At 37.0% G+C, this 12,704-nt stretch overlaps 1 protein-coding gene across 1 annotated transcript in view; it reads left to right on the forward strand.

Annotated features, from left to right (window-relative positions):
- ADAM28 (ADAM metallopeptidase domain 28) overlaps positions 1-3,081 on the forward strand; it is a 312,744-nt gene extending 309,663 nt beyond the window's left edge. The window contains exons 26-28 of the mRNA XM_054690295.1: positions 204-269; positions 729-791; positions 1,242-3,081. Of these exons, the coding sequence (XP_054546270.1) occupies positions 204-269; positions 729-791; positions 1,242-1,262 (150 nt within the window). The 3' untranslated portion in view covers positions 1,263-3,081. The remainder of the gene's footprint in view (positions 1-203; positions 270-728; positions 792-1,241) is intronic.
- Positions 3,082-12,704: the final 9,623 nt, after the last annotated feature.

Below are 12,704 nucleotides of genomic sequence, written 5' to 3' on the forward strand. Positions count from 1 at the left end.
GTTCCAAAAGTGCCATGTTCATCATGTGTCTGTTGTTACTGAGCTTATTTCTGTTGTGTACAAACAATTGAACTGGCAGGTTTAAATAATTCTCATGGGCAGGGTCATCAAGTCTTCATTTCTGAAAGTGATTCAAACTTTTGAATTAAGTACATCTGTTTTCAAGGCCTCACCTTTAATTATTATTTTTTCTTTCTTGCTAGTTAATTACAAAGCCAGATTTTCCACCACCACCAATTCCTACATCTGTATCATCTTCCTCATTCCTTGTAAGTATCAAAAGGTCACTGATGGTTTTTAAAAATACCTAATATGAATCATGTCTTGAAATCCATGGAATCTTTTTCAGGTGCTCCCTAAGTTAACCTGATATGAAGCACATTTGTCCTGAGTATGTCCGACAAGTACTTTTTTCAAGAATTTTTACATTAGTAGTGAGGAAAAAAAGGTCATATCTTTTATAGGGCACTTATTTCCTCAAATATTATTTGTGTTATATTTAGTGATACAAATGAGAAGAATATGATAAATGGAAAATGAATGGGTTCATATTGGTTCAAGTAGGAGGATGATCCATTGACTAATAGGAATTTTAACTAGACACTGAAAGTTGAGTAGAGTTTAAATGTTTGATGAGGAGGTAAGGAATGATTTAAATAAGGGAATGCGTGTAAGATGAAAAATGTATAACATTTTTAATGACCTACCTATTTTTGTTCCTAATATAGCACAGAGACACAAAAGTACTTCCCTCTGTTGCTCTCAAGGACAAAGCAATGTCCACACCTAAGGTAAGAGATCCTGTCAAGCTATTATCATTTGTGCAGCATTCTTAGTATCAAGGAGAAAAGGCCTAACTGTGTCTTTCTAGAATAAGTTAACTAATATTATTGCCTCTATGACTATGGGAGTGGATATTAACACAATGCCTTCCTTGGCCAATACCCATCTTATTTTCTCATGAAGGAGATTTCCCATAAAATAACCACCCAGTATCTCATAACTCTTCTAGTGACCTCACCACCATCTCCATATTACTATGCTAATTAGTTTGACAAATATTTGGATCTGGTGTGGTGTTTAATATTACCTTCTATCCCTACCCTTGTATGGATCTATTCCTTTACTGTTAAATCTCAATTTATTAAAAAGAATTAACTTTATTTTTTTAATAATTTGATAGTTTAGAATATTTACATTTTTAGGAAAAGTTGATCATTTAAAATTTTTTCTTTTTATAGGACTCAAATCCAAAAGTCTGAAACAACAGTTATACAGGGATTGGTGCGTAAATGACCAACATGGATGGTTGGGCATACTGGATGAAAGAGAAATATACTTTCTATACTTCCTGTTATTTGTTCTTGATACCCAGGGAGGTTGCCATTTGTTGATTTGTGGTATACTTTAAAGAGATTATATGAAATTTTTCAAGAGATGCATACCCTTGAGAATCTTTGCATGTATTTAAAATTTCCATTCTATATATTTGTGAGAAGGAAGGTAATTCTTTTTTTATTATTTTTATATTCCCCATACAATTGCAACCCCCTGATTTTGACCACAGTCTCTCCTTTCCCCACTCCCCCAGAAGTGTGTCTCTTATACATAGTTGTTTGTTGATTTTTATTTTTTTCTTTCTTATAGTTATTCATTTTTCCTGGTCCCTTATTTAGGTTTTCTAGATTCCTGTTATGAGTGAGACCATCCGGTATTTTTCTTTTTCTTTCTGACTTATTTCACTGAGCATGATCCCTTCCAGCTCCATCCATGTTGCTGCAAATTGCATGCGTTTATCTTTTTTGAATGCTGAGTAATATTCCATGGTGTATATGTACCACATCTTCCTGATCCAGTCATCTATTTTTGGGCATTTGGGTTGTTTCAAAGCTTAACTATTGTAAACAGTGCTGCTATGAACATAGGGGTACAAGTGCTCTTTGGAATTGATGTTTCTGTTTCCTTTGGGTAAATATCTAGGAGTGGAATTGCTGGATCATATGGAAGCTCTATCTTTAGTAGGTTGAGGAATCTCCACACAGCTTTCCATAGTGGTTGGACCAGTTTGCACTCCCACCAACAGTACAGGAGAGTTCCTTTCTCTCCACAACCTCGCCAACATTTGTTGTTGCTAGTTTTTTTAATATGTGCCATTCTCACTTGTGTGAGATGGTATCTCATTGTAGTTTTGATTTGCATCTCCCTGATTGCAAGTGACGTTGAATATTTTTTCATATGCCTGGTAGCCATTTGTATTTCTTCTTCGTAGAAGTTTCTTTTTAGCTCTTTTGCCCATTTTTTGACTGGATCATTTTCTTTGTTTTGTCGAGTCTCATCAGCTCTTTGTAGATTTTTGTGATCAGTCCTTTATCATTTGTGTTGGGTGCAAAAATGTTCTCCCATTCGGTGGGGTTTCTCTTTGTTTTTGTTCTTGTCTCTTTTGCTGTGCAGAAGCTCTTTAATTTGATGTAGTCCCAGCTGTTTATCTTTGCCTTCACCATCACTGCTTTGGGTGATGTGTCTGTAAAGATGTCTTTGAGGTGCATGTCATGTAGTGTTTTGCCTATATTTCCTTCTATATATTTTATGGTTTCAGGTCTTATGTCTAGTTCTTTAATCCATTTTGAGTTGGTTTTGTGCATGGTGTGAGGTAGTAGTCAAGCTTCATTCTTTTGCATGTAGCGACCCAGTTTTCCCAGCACCATTTATTGAACAAAGTTTCTTTGCTCCAGTACATATTCTTTGCTCCTTTGTCAAAGATTATTGACCATAGATCTGTGGGTTTATTTCTGGGTTTTCTATTCAGTTCCATTGGTCCATGTGTCAGTTCTGGTTCCAATACCATGCAGTTTTGATTATTATGGCTTTGTAGTATAGTTTGAAATTTGGGAGAGTGATGCCTCCATTCCCTTTTTTTTTTTTTCAGGAGGGTTTTGGCTATTTGGGGTTTTTGGTGGCTCCATATGAATTTCATCAAATTTTTTTCTATTTCTTTGAAAAATTACATTGAAATTTTAATTGGAATAGCATTGTATCTGTAAATTGCTTTTGGTAGGATGGCCATTTTGATAATGTTAATTCTTCTGATCCATGAGCAGGGGATGTCTTTCCATTTCTTTGTGTCTCCTTCCATTTCCTTTAACAGTGTTTTATAGTTTTCTTTGTATAGGTCCTTTCCTTCTTTTGTTAGGTTTATTCCCAAGTATTTGATTTTTTTTTGTTTCAATAATAAAAGGAATGGTTTTCTTGATTTCTTCTTCTTCAGGTTTATTGTTTGTAGGAAGGCTACTGATTTTTGTATGTTGATTTTGTATCCTGCCACTTTACTAAACTGAGAGAAGGAAGGTAACTCTTAAAAAAAATTTATGAAACTTAAATCTAAGGTGATTTTTTCCTAGCCATTCCTCCCCTCTCCCCATTTTTAAATTGTGATGTTGACAAATGCTTGTTTAAATATTGTAAACACCTTTATTTTCTTACTTGGTAGGGAATTATAATAATTCACTCTTTAATGAAAACTAAAAGAAAAAAAAGAAGATAAAAATCATAGGAAATTGGGAGGAGATGAAAAAGAGTGTACAGTCATCATTTGATAACTAGCAATATCTTATTGCTTTAACCATAAACTTGTCGAATTAGAAATCTCAGTTAAGAAGAAAAGTAAGTAAACATTCTCTGATTTATATATTTTTCCTATATTATGTTCTGAAATCCTTGTTAACTGTATCATTCAGGCTTTCTAAAACTGAGTAAAACTTTCTAATACATAATCTTTCTATATACAGAAAATTTTAGTTAATTACATAACCCAGAGGTTATAAACTGGTGGCCTGCAGGAAATGTCTGGACTGCAGATGTATTTTACTTGGCCTGAATGATTTTGACCAAATAGTATTTTAATATGTTTTTAATTCATTGCCAATATTTAAAAATTGGGAGAGCTTGCATAAACATCCAGATTTCTGACTTAAAAGTAATCAGATAGTCCGTCAACACAGGAATCACATTGTCCATAGCAACCATCAATTTAGTTGACTAGAGGTAGAGTAAATATTGTCATTTGCCTACCAAATAATACCTCTCTCCTTTGCTTTCAGAACCCCAGTTTTGTTTAATTTTCCATATTTTAAAAAAGACAATCTTAATTCCATTATGTATAAATCCCCATCTCTGTAAATCATTATAACAATCTCGTTTCCCCTAACAGTGTTTGATTTGGAGATGAGTATATGCCACCCCCATCTTTTTTTTTTTTTTTTTTTGGTAATTTCTAGGAAAGACTTCCTTGTCCCCTTTTCTGAATGTTGGCATCTGGATACTTATGGGTATTGCTGCAGCTGTATTGCCATGATGAAAGCAAGACTGATGTAGGCGGAAGAGAAAAATGAAAGAATAAACCTGTTTTTTTTTTTTTTAAGACATTCTTAAACTGGTGGATTAATAACTGCTGGAGCTACCCCATAACTTGTTGAGGCTTCAAGTTATATGACCAATAAAAATTCCTTAATGTTCATGCCATTTCCATTTGGATTTTCTCTTGCTTGTAACAGAATTAATCCTAACTAATAAAATAGCTGCTTGTGATATTAGGATACATACTTTCTACTAAGCAATGCAGCTGTAATTTTCTTATACTTAACCTGCTTCACCCCTCTCTGTCACTGGCCTGACCATTTGAGGCAGTCATTCCCATGAACGACTTTTCCTACAGAAGTTATATGCCTTTGCTGTGTGGGTTTCTAGATAAACTGATTCCGGCCCCCAAAGTGAATGACAATATCCAATAAACCCAGACTCCATCTATCACTCTCATTGAAGGAGTTTTTGTCTTTACATGGAAATTTGCTCTTGAATACATTAGAAAACATAGCTTAATCTCAGTGTGAGGTTTGAGAATATTCTTCCCTAACCCAGAAATGAATCTCTGTATCCTGTAAGGCTATACTCTACTGTGACAGACCTACGAATCCTTATTGGTTTTTGCTGTTTATTTGCTTGCTTGTTCATTTTAATTCTTCTGCCCATCTCATTTTTTTTAAATATGGTGGAAGTATTTATCCTATGAATCCTCATAATTATCCATATGAACCAAACTAGAAATAACCATGTGCTCCCAAGGAGTGGTGTCTGATCATTCTGGTGGGTTATGAAGTGATGCACTGTAGATTCCTAAATCAGATGCACTGTAGATCCTTTTTGAAAATAGATCACTGGAGGAAAGTGACAGGAAGAATATCCTTTAATCACAAGGCTTTGAATCTAACGTATACAAAATTTTGTGATAAGTTGAACTGTAGAGCAGTTTAGACGATTGAAAACAAAGACTTTGATTTCATCTTGTTTCCAACCTAGATCTACAACTTACTAACTTTAAACATACTCCACTGATAACACTATCATGTCAGGTGTGTCACCAGTCTGTTTTAATCATTAATCATTTTTATCCTTTTATTTTAATTTAAGAAAACAGTTTAAGTTATGGTCTTATCCAGGTATTGTTTGACTAGGACACCATAGTTTCTCCAAATATACTTAGCACCTGACCACATTGCTACTTTTTTTAAGTTTTGAAAATGTTTTTAAATTTATGAGAAATAATGAAGCATGCATGAAAAAGAAAGTTTTAGTTACAATCAGAATATAGAATGGATGGAGCTGTGTTGCTATTAAGTTGGTATTAATGACATCTTCCTGATGAGGAACTGAGGCTGCTCTCTGGCCAACAGCCTGCTGAGCCCCTCAGTCCAAGAGTCTCTCAAGGAACTGAATTCTATCAACAACTAATGAGCTTGGAAGCAGACCTCATTCCAGTTGAATATTAACTGCAGTCTTGTGTTTTTCAAGTCGCTGTAGTTTTGGTAAATTTGTTATGCAGCATAAATAACTGATATAATGGAGAGGAAGAGGTTAAATGTTTCAGATATTCCAGATATTTATTTATTTATTTTTAGAGAGTTCTTATTTTATCTATTTTTGAGAGGAAGAACTGGGGTATAGGCCAGAGATGCAGGTTGTGGGAGGATTCACCAGAGACAGAGTGAGGAGCAGAACAGGCAGATCCACTGGAATACACTGCTAAGGGGAGCAGTGGGTGAGACAGGTCTGCTTCGCCACATGTGGGCCAGTTTGCTGGCTGGGAATTGAACCAAGGCCATCTGGGTGATAGCATTGAGACTCAAACCCTTGGCAACCAGGGAGGCCCCTATTCTGGATAGTTCTAGATAGAATTAACCACTAAATATATCAAGCCACCTGTAATATCAAGTATTTTTTTCCTTTCTTCACATTCTCTTTCATTTAGTCTTACCTCCATTTTGAAAGTACTAATTATCTTCTTAAAATCTCTGATATCTAATCTGCTCATATATCATGTTCTCTCTGACTTTTGTTTGCCTATGTCTTGGTATTTTTGAATAATTTTACCTTCCAGAATATTTATTTTATCTTCTTTTTTGTCAATCCTGGCTTTTACCATTTTTTTTAATTCTTTAATGATTTTTTATTAAGAAGTGACATTTATTGAGTACATGCTGTGTGCCTAGAACTGCATTATCCACTGATTTCCTGCAAAGAGTCTTATACCACCTATGACTTTAAGTGTGTTTTAATCCCAAAATGGTTTTTTAAATTAGTGACAGACAATACAAACATCTACTTTCCTAAAGAGCGTCATTGTAAGACAAATTAATATTTTTACATTAAAAAAAAGAAAAGAAAACATACAGATAACAGAATTTAACAGGTATAAATAGAAAAGGGAAGATAATAATGGGCTTTTACTAATTTTATGGTATTTTATAATCATTTCTCATATTTTTAAATATTTTCTTTCCTTTCTCACTTTAGTTTTGTAAAGGTCTGCAAATGAACTGTGTTTCTTTAGTTTCCAGAATTTAAAATTAAATTGATAAATTCTGACTAAACTTTGTTAGTGCTTCTCATTTTCTTTTAAAGAAGTGACAAGTATATTTTATTTATTTATTTATTTTAATATTTATTTATTTATTTATACAAGCACTGGGTACAGTTAGAAGCACGGGATGGTGAGAGAATTCACCAGAGCCAGAGCAGGGAGCAGAGCAGGCAGAAGGACCAAAGTACACTGCTGAGGGGAGTAGCAGGCGGCAGGAGAGGTCTGCGCGCCATGTGGGACCCTCGCCCAGCGGCCGACCGGGGATCGAACCAGCACTGCAGAGGCTGCTGGCAGCCTCTCAGCCTAGCACTCAACCGCTGCGCCACCAGGGAGGCCCTGGTAACTGTTTTTAGATGTATGTCTTTCCTCAGCGCTTGAGTCCTGTGCACCTGGTCCTGTACAGTCATGTCAGAGGGGTTCTACGCCGTCTTCCAGCTGGCTCACTCTTGTGTTTAAAAGTTTTACCTTGGCCTGTAATATCTTCACATTTTATATCTTTCATTCTAGAATTTAGCCCTTAAGTTTAAGCTAAAGAACCCTGGTACACTAGCATTCTGAGAGGAATATGGCAAGAGATGGATCATGAGAAAATCTTCCATGTAATTCTGTGCCTAGAATAATATTTCTTCCTGGCTAGAGTGATCCACCAGGGTCATTTCAGAGGGGCACACCTGATTGAGGATACTGGATTCACTTCATCAAAAAAAAAAAAAATCCTGATACATTGGGACCCTGACTCCAACAACAAAATCTACAACTGTCTTGTAACATCTGCTCTTGAATTTGTCTCATCTCTTCTATTGCTTTCTATCTTCTCTTACTAATGACAGCTTTAGACACTAAGTACCAACCTTGCACAGTCTGCTGTACTGCACAACACTGATACAACATTACCACTACTATTATTATTATGTTAAGAAAGTAATATTATGTGGATACTAAATCCTAAGCACCAGAGTATTATAGCCTGCAATCCATTGTGAAGACTCTCCTTGTTAAAAAGTTAATTCTTTTCTCTATGATACCTTGTGTTTAGGTCCAGACTCATGTTTAATAGATATATTATTAAAAAAATTTTGTGTTAAGGGCCTCCTCTGGTGGCACAGTGGTTGAGTGCTGGGCTGCGAAGCTGCCCGCAGCCTCTGCAGCACCGGTTCGATCCCTGGCTGCCGGCAAGGGTCCCATGTGGTGCGCAGACCTCTCCTGCCATCCACTGCTCCCCTCAGCAGTGTACTTCTGTCCTTCTGCCTGCTCTGCTCCCCTCTCTGGCTCTGGTGAATTCTCTCACCCTCCCATGCTTCTGACTGTACCCAGTGCTCAGTATTGAGCACTTTTTGGTTCAGTCCCATAATCAAACTGAAAATGCATAGCCCATTTTTTAAATAGTTTTTATTTTCTCATGCAGTTTTAGGTTCATAGTAATTTTAGTGGCAGTTATGCCTGCCCGGATACAAACTCCCACACTCTCCCACTATCAGCATTTCCCTCCTAGTGGTGCAATAATTATAAGTGATGAACCTATACTGATGCATCACTATCACCACAATTCCATAGTTTGCACTAGGGTTTACTCTTAATGTTGTACATTCTGTGAATTACACAACTGTGTAATGACACTTATCTACCGCTAGAATCTCATTATTATAGTAGGAATTATAGAATTGTTTTCAATGCTCTAAAATTCCTCTTTACCTTGCAGATCCATCCCTCTCTCACTCCAACACCTGGAAGCCACTGATTATTTTACTCTTTCCATGGTTTTCTCTTTTCTAGAATGTCTAGCATACAGTTGCAATCATACAGTATGACTGATTTCACTTAATAGCAGGTTGATTTGTGTTACTTTAAAATTTGCATTTAAGTTTCCTCCAATGGCTTGATAGATCATTGCTTTTCAGGAATAACTAAGATTCCATTTTCTGGATATTCCATACTTTATCAACCCATTTGTCTAATGTGACATCTTGCTGCCTCCACATTTTGGCAATTATGAACAAAGCTGCAGTAAACACTTGTGTGCAGAATTTTGTATGACATACTAAATCATTTATTTGGGTAAATATCAGTAAGATCCATAGTTGCATCTTGTTGTAAAAGCATGCTCTGCCAAACTTTGTTGAACATTTTTTTCTTTTTTCAAAAAGATTTATTTTATTTATGCATACAAGAGTTGGGGTGTAGGCCAGAGGTGCAGGGTGTGAGAGGATTGACCAGAGACTGAGTGGGGAGCAGAACAGACAGATATACTGAAATACACTGCTGAGGGGAGCAGCTGGTAAGACAGGAGAGGTCTACTGCGCCATGTGGGTCAGCTCCCTGGCCAGGGATCGAACTCATGCTGCAATGGCTGCCTGTAGCTTCATAGTGCTGAGACTTAACCTCTTGCTCCACCAGGGAGGCCCATTGAGCATTTTTCTTGTGCCCATTGGTCAGACAAAGCCTTGTGAACTAATCCAGGCATCTTTTATGTTGTTTCCACTAAAGATAATGTCACATTAGAAATTATATCTGAGTCCTCTAATTTCTCTTCAGTTAATGGATTTCCAAGCACTGATGCATATGACCTCAGATTACCCCTACATTAGTAATTCATGGAATTTTTGTGTAAAAAGGTCTCACTGCCAAAGATACATGAACTGCGTCTAGACTTCTGCTTTCTTCAGAAAACACAAAATAGAGAAGCAATGTCTTAAGAAAGAAAGCTAGGCTGATATAACTAGATTTTGTTTCTTTTTTTTACTAAACAGCATTTGGAAGGTCCCACTCAACTTAATGATCTATTTTTAAATAAATTTACTGAGAAAACATGTATATCTCAGTTTTATTTCAAAAAATACAGTGATTTCAAACAGATTGTTGATGTGGCACATCTATATTTTTCTTTAGTCCTAGAAGAATTAAAAAAACTGGAATTATTCCCTGGAGAATGTAGGAAAATAAGTGGATTCATTTTCTTAGATGTGTATCTGTGACTTTGACAGGAGGCTGCTTAGCACATCTGAGTGTAGAGGAGGTATAGAAAGTATTATTGGGTTTCTCTAGCTGCTTCCCAACTTCTCCTTGAACACGCAGCATTTGCTGTCTCTATACCTGCAGCAACAGGGATTGATCCTGGCAAACTCAGGAATGAAATCAGGCTAATAGCAAAGCCCTGAGCAGTGTGAACCACAGGAAGTGAGACTAACCAAAGTGTGACTATCATTTCTCACCCTGTGCCTTCAAAACCCACAAGGGAAGTAGCATCTAAGGAATTTATCTTGCTAATGCTATTTCACTGAGGGTAAAAGTTGAAACTCTGCCAAGAGAGTTGCCTATGGGTGGGGAGTTATTGACTGGATTTTTGATTTCTGAGGTTCTTCACCTTGAGGTGAGGAGTCATCAACTCCCAATCCCTAAGTTTTTCCAATTGATGATTTTTGGGGTATGCCCTTCTCCATATGCATTGCTTAATAAAATGTGTAACTATCCCATGCAAAAGTAAAATTGCTAACCAAAAAGCAACACATTAAGGAATACAAACCTTCCCACATAAAAGTGCATGTAATTATAGATTGTAAGAGAACATATTCTGAATATATAGAAAAAAACATTACAAAAGCAATCAAGGAAAATTACCAGGCATAAAATGTTAATAGTTAAAATGCAGAATGAAATACTAGAATGAACAGTATACCAGGAGAAGGACATAAATACATAAAACTATCAATAACTGTTCTGTTCCAGCCAAATGTTACAGAAATGCCTGTGGCTCCATTTCTCCTATACCAGCAGAGGCTGATTGGAGAGTCTACATTTCCACCTGATTTATATGTTCAGCTGTCCCAAAGTCCCCTCATCTCTTCACTGGAGTGGTTTCAGACAAGGTTGAATAGGAGCTTGGGTATTCATTCTCAGTAGTCAGTGATAAGCATGACCAGGTTAGTGTAAATGAAGTAAAACCTTGACTTTGACTCACAACTGGTAATAGTGAGGTACACCTCCACCCCTTCTCACTGATGGGTTTATCAGAGGAGGCCTAGTAGAAAGTCAAGACTTTCACTATTTTCCAAGCATATCAAAGCCATTCTCCCTAAGTTAAGTATCAACAGAGGCAACATGGGAGTAGTAGGAAGATGTCCCTACCTTTCCAGAAAGGAAAATGTCAGCAGAGACCTAGTGGGTAGTCAGAACCTCAAGTCTGACCCATTATGAATGAGGAACTCTTTCCAATCTGGTGATTGAGTGAAGAATGTGGACTTTTATCTCTGCTAAGTCAATCTAAAAAAGCTTCTGTATAGTGAGAAAGGTTGTCACTAAAACAAAGGAACACCTTACAGAATGGGAGAAAATTGCAGCCATGCATCTGATGGGACTGATATCAAAGATTTACAAAGATTTCAAGCAACTCAACAAAAAGAAAATAACCCAGTTTTTTTTTTTTTTTTTTTTTTTTTTAAATAGAGGCATGTTTTATTTATTTATTTATTTGTTTGTTTGTTTTATTTATACATGCACTGGGTACAGTCAGAAGCGCGGGAGGGTGAGAGAATTCACCAGAGCTAGAGCAGGGAGCAGAGCAGGCAGAAGGACCGAGGTACACTGCTGAGGGGAGCAGCGGGCGGCAGGAGAGGTCTGCGCGCCATGTGGGACCCTCCTCCGGTGGCCGGGGAGCAGCCGGGGATCGAACCGGCGCCGCAGAGGCCGCGAGCAGCTTCGCAACCCAGTGCTCAACCGCTGCGCCACCGGGGAGGCCCAAAATAACCCAGTTTTTAAAAAAATGGACAGAACAGCTAAATAGGCACTTCTCCAAAGAAGACATGCAGATGGTCAACAGGTATGTGAAAAAAAATGTTCATCTTACTTATTGTCAGGGAAAGGCAAATCAAAACCACAATTAGGTACTACTTCACACCTGTGAGAATAGCTCATATCAAAAAAGACCAGAACCAAGAAGTGTTGGCAAGGATGTGGAGAAACCTGAACCCTCTTACACATTTCTACCACAATGTAGACTGGCCCAAACCTTATGGAAAGCAGCATGGATCTTTCTCAAGAGATTAAAAATGCATCTGCCATCAGAACCACTAATTCCACTCCTAGGAGAGGAAAGATGAACACAAAATTCAAGATAATGAAGAAGGGAAGAAATACCAATGTCTCAATTAGTTGGTAACTGGTTATATGGAGGTTCTCGTCAAATTCTATAGCTTTTCTTTTGGATGGCAGTTTCTCAGATACTTACAAATTAATGAAAATGTATAATTAATAAATGAAATGTTAACTTATTTAAAATTTGTATATTAACTTGCACATGTACGTATTCAGAAAAGAACACAAAATTTATAATGACACAGTTCAATGAATATTCGCAAGTTATATATCCCATGAAGCTACCACTTTAATCAAGAAATATAATATTTGGGCTTCCCTGGTGGCACAAGGGGTTAAACACCACACTATGAAGCAATCTGCAGCCTCTGCAGCATGAGTTCCATCCCCAGCCAGCCAGGGAAAAACCCACATGGTGCGGCAGACCTCAACTGACTTGCCCGCTGTTCCCCTCAGCAGTGTATTTGTTAGTTTGTTCTGTTCCCCACTCTGTCTCTGGTGAATCCTCTCATCTCTGGCCTGTACCTTACATCTCTGGTCTGTACCCCAGCTCTTGTATGCATAAATAAATAAATCTTTAAAAAAAAAGAAATATAGTATTTGTAGCACTCTGGATGTCAGTCCAATCTCACCAATCTCAATGCAGTCACTGTTACCTCCTTTTCAAGAAACTACTACATGAAATCTAAAATCATAGATGAGT

The sequence above is a fragment of the Talpa occidentalis genome, unplaced genomic scaffold (assembly GCF_014898055.3).
Source record: "Talpa occidentalis isolate TD23 unplaced genomic scaffold, MPIMG_talOcc4v2.1 talOcc4.8, whole genome shotgun sequence".
In the NCBI taxonomy this organism is placed as follows: Eukaryota; Metazoa; Chordata; class Mammalia; order Eulipotyphla; family Talpidae; genus Talpa; species Talpa occidentalis.